Source organism: Marmota marmota, unplaced genomic scaffold (genome assembly GCF_001458135.2).
Source record: "Marmota marmota marmota unplaced genomic scaffold, marMar, whole genome shotgun sequence".
Classification (NCBI taxonomy): Eukaryota; Metazoa; Chordata; class Mammalia; order Rodentia; family Sciuridae; genus Marmota; species Marmota marmota.
Window position 1 is genome coordinate 26,089,208 of NW_026000026.1, and position 6,350 is coordinate 26,095,557.

General features: G+C 42.6%; 1 protein-coding gene across 1 annotated transcript; it reads left to right on the forward strand.

Moving 5' to 3' along the window:
- The first annotated feature begins 2,701 nt into the window (after positions 1-2,701).
- LOC107141840 (beta-defensin 127-like) lies at positions 2,702-4,427 on the forward strand. The gene is made up of 2 exons (XM_015485137.1): positions 2,702-2,750; positions 4,168-4,427. The coding sequence occupies exons 1-2, from the start codon at positions 2,702-2,704 to the stop codon at positions 4,425-4,427; spliced, it is 309 nt and encodes a 102-aa protein (XP_015340623.1).
- The last annotated feature ends 1,923 nt before the right edge of the window (positions 4,428-6,350 follow it).

Below are 6,350 nucleotides of genomic sequence, written 5' to 3' on the forward strand. Positions count from 1 at the left end.
CCTGAGTTCTCCATCAGGTCACGTGATCACAACTGGGCTGTATGACCACCTTCTACCGTGACCCATTCCATGTTCACTTCACCCTTAACAAACATGTTAGTTGGTTGCAGTTTTTTCCCTCGGGTTAGTTGACTTAAACCTTCATTCCAAAACGGTCTAGGCCCTCAGCAGTCCCACCTGAATTGTGTTACTGGAGTTTTCCCGCTGACTTTAGTCACAGAACATGGGGACATTATGTGGCCCCATAAGGAAACTTTTGCATTCCAGACATTTTCTTTCTTACCCCCCACTATGTAGTGGTGACCCGGTTTCCCTTGATAACTTCAGTTGTGATAATAGGTCGTTTTTTCCTGTTGATTCAGAGGCATAAGGAGTCCAGAGTGGCTAGTGGCACTCTTGGCTGTGTCTCTTCGTGGAAGCAGGCCACCTTTTGAAGCTCAGAGCTCCAGACCAACAGAGTCTTCCCGTCAGGAAAGCAGGAAGCAAAAAATATATATATTTGCTAGTGAACAAGTAGGGGACAATAGTGAGTGGTGCCACTCTCATCCTGCCCTGGGACTCCTGGACCCCGGACACTGGCAATTGGAAGAGGGAACATCCAGAACCAACTTAGAGCACACGCAGCACGCCAAGGGACATTGTCCCAGCTTGCCAGGTGTTGCCACCTACTTAGCACTGTCACTGACCATTCAAAGGGCTATTCCACTGATCTGTCCACCCGGAGTGATGATGAGCTGGCTAAGACCAGGATTTCCATGGACACTGCTGTGTCTCTATTTGCTCCGAAGTGAGTCTCTGAACCAGAAACTCCAAGATTTCTATCTTATCCACCATTTTATTACCAGACCCTTAAAGGTTCTTAGTCCATAACAGGATCTCAATGAATGTTTCTTGAGTGAGTGAGAATTTCTTAGCTAAAATGAACAAGAATTATAATCAGTTCCTTTGTAAGAACAACAAGTTTTCTTCAGAAATATTCTATACCCTTTCATAATAAGTTAAATGCATTTATATTTTTTTAACTGTGTTCCAACTGGACTTGGGAGAGCTCTACTGGTCTTTCCACTGTGTGTGTGCAGAGAATTAGATCTGCTTGGTTTAAAAAAAAGGCCTGGTGTGGTGATGCACCCTGTAATTCCAGTGGCTGAGGAGGCTGAGGCAGGAGGATCGCGAGTTCAAAACCAGTCTCAGCAACCTAGTAAGGCCCTATGCAACTCAGCAAGACTCTGTCTCTAAATACAAAAAAAGAAGGGCTGGGGATGTGGCTCAGTGGCTCATTAAGCACCCTTGGATTCAATCCCCAGTACCAAAAAAAGCTCCTTTGCCTTTACTCTCCATGCTTATGCAGAGGATCATCCTTAGGTTATAGTTTTCTGTTGAACAGAGATGCCACCCTTATTCCTTATTCTTCTTGAACATTTTACTCTTCCAGTTAATACATATGATCTATGTCAGCATGAGTTTTGATGTTACATACGTATTCAATGGTATCCAGATGTGGTTATGGTTTAGAAATGGGATGTCTCTCAAAAGCTCATGTGTGCAACAACACAAAAAAGTTTAGAGATGAACTGATTGGGTTGAGAGTCTCAACATAATCAGTGCATTAACCCACGTTATAGATTGGCTGGGTGGTAACTGTAGGCAGGCAGGGGTGGCTGGAGGAGATAGTCATGGGGGGCATCTCTTTGGAGTTACATTTCTTCCCTGGTGAGCCGAACACTCTCTCTGCTTCCTGAGTGGCATGTCCTAAGCTGCTTTCCTCCTCCACGCCCTTCCTCCATGATGTTCTGCCTTCCCTCAGGGCCAGAATACAGTAGAGTTGGCCACCTAGAGACTGAGGCTCTGAACTCCTGAGCACCAGGTAAACTTTTCCTCCTCTAAAATTGTTCTTGTCAGGTGTTTTGGTCTCAGCCATGAAAAAGATGACTACAACAGATGTCAAGATTTGGGAAGATATAAGGAAAATCTCCCACCCATGTGGCATATTTTAGAACTTGTGAGACTCCTGATTCACAGAGATTTCGTTGCTATGATCAAGTAGCTGATATCTAAAATAACTAAAATAAGACTTTCCAAAGACAATCATGCACAGGTAGGGAACAATTCTTGCTTGCATTCTCTCTCTCTCTCCTGTAAACATAAACGTCATTGAATGAAATCTAAAGAACATTTATTTTGTACTCTAGCTCTGCTTCTTGTTGAAAAAATTTAAACATTCTAAAATGTGGTGCAGGTCACCCCAAATCAGTCACACCGACATTATATCATCTTTCCAAACACGAAAGAAACTTAGCATGGTCAAACTTCTAGATATTTTCTTGTTGGATTTTTGGGTTTAGGTCTTAATTTGTATTGTCTTATTTGTTCTTAGAGGCAAGTCCGTGATTGCCTTCCAGCTGGGCAGCAGCCAAAGGAGGGAATGAGCACATTCCTCCCACCTCAGCCTACAGATGGGCATCAGGGGTGATGGGCAGAACAGGCTGTGTCTCTAAATCCTGTGGGGAAGGGGGAAGTAAGTGACCTCAAATTTCCTGTATCTGCCCACATGATGCACTGCCCACAGTTTAGAAGTTTGGGGGCGTATCATACCATTTTGTTCTGATTCGGTGCATAAGAATCCAAGACTGAGGAAGGTGACATAGCATGCAATTTGCTGGACCAAGACTCTTGGATGCCACCACCTCTGGGAAGCCTGGCTATGAGGCTCTTCCTGATTGTTGCAATTCTGCTATTCCAGAAACCCACAGGTAATCCAGAGCTTTCCAGGGTCTCACTCAAACCAGCTGTGGGATGGCACATTTCCAGAGCCCAAGCGAGTTTTGTACTCCTCAGTATGGGAAAATAGAGTTCCAGGGAGGACAGAAGCCCAATCGCCAATATTAGACACTCCATCTTCCTTGGACCATCTACCACAATACTGTCCTTTGACATTAGTATTCCTAGAGCTTAAAGGAGGTTGTAATTTCCTCTAGCAATGCCTCATAATTAAAAGGAAAGAGCCCAAGGTCTCTGGTTACCTTTGCTTCTCTGAGTCCAGGATTTGCTGACACTCAGCTGTGTTTTCTTCCATTCGAATTTGCATTCTAGGCTATGATGCTACCGAGTGTGCTCAGTGGAAGAAGCACAAGCTCTGGAGTCAGGTTTAAGAAACAGCTTCAGTGTCTACTAATTTGTCAACTTTGAGCAGTGATGACTCTGTGGGCTTCAGTTTCCTCATCTGTGGAGATGATGACAACAGAAGAGGTTTCACTAAATGATATAACGTCTGAGACGCACCCAGCGTAGTGTTTGGCACATACAAAGAATTTGAAAATTAGTTTCCTATTTAAAAAACCAAAACTCTTATGTTCATCTCTTAATTATATAGGAATAGAGGTGGTCTATCCATGCCCCCTAAATATCCTAGGTTCTAGAATTTAGGATTGGAGGGATCATCTCCAATTAACAGAAGTCAAAATCGGAGTATCCCAATTCTTAGATCCCTGAAAGTATTAGGGTTACTAAAAGGGAATATACATCAAGGTAAGCAGAGTTCTGGGACTGAAGGTTGGAGGAATTCTTGCCTCTGGGGGAGAACGGGAAGTCATCGAGGAATAGAAGCGGTCCAAGAACTAGAAGGACCTCCAGATTAGGAGATGGGCATTGGCAGCAGAGCATAATACTAAGGTAAACAGAAGGGGGAGATTATGAAGGGAGAAGAGTTCCTTAACTAGATAACAGGAAAGTGATTCTTGGCCATGACAGTGGCAATGAAACCAAGAGCCTAGTTGGACTCAGCTGTTAATACATAGTAACAAGTTGCTATTCTCCGGGCATGGAAGGTGGGCACAGCACCCTGGAAGCATGCAGGAAGAGGCAGATTTGCCAAGGTTCCTGGATAGAGCATAGTTGTAAGTATCTCCTCATTTTCTCAAACAAGATTTGATGTTCTGGGCAGCATTTATCAGATATTGGAGGGAAGCCCCAAACCATGCAAGAGTGAGTCAGTTAAAAATAAACACAGAGGCTCACCTCTCAGAAAGTCCTCTTTGGGATATTATGAGACTACACCTTTTGGATAGTCCATCCCCATAGACCCTACCAACCTCCGCCACCTTCCCCAGAACCAAAGCTGCTTCCAGCCTCAAACACTGATCTTTGGCTACTCTTCTCATCTATGCACAGAAAGTGAACAACTTAAGAAATGCTGGGGTTACTACATCCAAGGAAACTGCAGGAAGGTCTGTAGAGTCACTGAAATACGGGAGGTGCTTTGTGAGAACAGGAGATACTGCTGCCTTAACATCAAACAACTGGAAGAACGGAAAAAAGTTACAGTGCGGCCTCGTCCCAAGCCACCAACATTTGCAGCCACTTTTCCTCCGTACAAAGATGTAGAAATCACACCTTCCTCAGGCTCCCAAGACAGACAATATGCAAATTAAGTCCAGTTTTTCTGTTCGTTATTTCTCAACCTATTCCAATAAACTAAGTGGATGAGAATCACATCTTCTCCCTTCTGGTTTATTAAGCTCCAGAATAACCTTCAGACAGATTCTCATATAGATTCACTATTGGTTTTCTGATTCATATATTCTTTCCCCGGGTGCTGAGCACTTCCTGTAGACCAGGTAATGAATTGATAAGGGCAACACAGAACCTCGGTTTAGAGGGATTACAACCAGTGCACTTAAAAAAAAAATCCACAACATGAAATACTGGAATTAGAAACTCAGGAAATTGACAATGTAATTTAGAAGCAGGGAAAGTGAAGCAAATATTCAGTGGAAACCTGGTGGGTGAGTTCATGTTTAAGGTGATGCCTGGTGAGATATTTAGGATTTTTTTTTTTTTTTTTTTTTTTGCTACTGGAGATTGAACCCAGAGGTGCTTAATCACTGAACCACATCCCCAGCCTTTTTTCGTTTTTTTTATTTAGAGCAGGATCTTGCTAAGCTGCTTAGGGCCTTGCTAAGTTGCTGAGGCTGGATTTGAACTTGCCATTGTCCTGCCTCAGCCTCCCAAGCCGCTGGGATTACAGACATGTGCCACCACACCAGGCTGATAATTAGGATTTCAACAAACAAGTGTTGGTAGAAAAGGCCCGGGAAAAGAGAGGCAGGAGGTTAAATATCAGAAAGAGATTTGAAGATATTATGCTGTTATCTTTGAAAATGAAGGACGAACCATTAATCAAGGAATTTGGGCAACTTCTAGAAGCTGGAGAAGGTTATAAAACAGATTTTCTCCTAGAGTCTCCTGAAAGAATGCAGGCTTGTTAACACCTTGGATTTAGCCCACTACAACCCATCCTAGACTTCTCAACTCTATAACTTTTTTTTTTTTGCAGGGGGACTGGGGATTGAATTCAGGGGCACACAATCACTGAGCCCCATCCCCAGTCCTATTTTGTATTTTATTTAGAGGCAGGGTCTCACTGAGTTGCTTAGTGCCTTGCTTTTGCTGAGGCTGGCTTTGAACTTGTGATCCTCCTACCTCAGCCTCTTGAGCCATTGGGATTACAGGTGTTGCCACTGCACCCAGCTCACCTCTATAACTTTAATACAATAAATTTGAGTTGTTTTGAGACACTAATATTAAAAAAAATAAAATAAAATAAAAAGACAATGGGGGCTGGGATTGTGGCTCAGTGGTAGAGCGCTTGCCTAGCATATGTGAGGCACTGGGTTCAATTCTCAGCACCACCTATGAATAAGTAAATAAAATAAAGATCTATCAACAACTAATAAAAGTATTTTTTAAAAAGTAAGGGAACATCAACAAATGGAGGGAAATCAGAAAACCCTGGGTATTTCAGGAATTATGTATGTATTTTGAATGAAAAACAGAATACTCTAAGGAGACCTTGGGGCAAGTCTGATTTCCTAAGCTCCCATGTGTGCACGGGCAGGGAGCAGGGAAAACCAAAATGAAGAGGTAAATAAATGACTACAACAGAAACTGGTCCAAAGTGCAGTCCTCTGAGATTTTATTGTTGAGTTGATATGCAAGACGAGGCAAGAATAATGCATGTGTCTACCCTGCCTCATTCTTAAAGATGTGCCTTTGGACACAATCAACATGAAATATTTCTCCTATAACCACATTTCAATTCATTTTCCAGTTTTATTTCTTTTTTTTTATTTTTTAGTTGTAGATGTACACAAATACCTTTATTTTATTTATTTACTTTTATGTAATACAGAGGATCGAACCCAGGGCCTCGCACGTGTTAGACAAGCGCTGTACCACTGAGCCACAACCCCAGCCCGAGTTTTATTTCTTGTATCAAGTCACCATAATAATTTCAGGCATTTTTGAGATTTCACATGTTCATTGGCATCTCCCTCACTAATTAGTGACATATG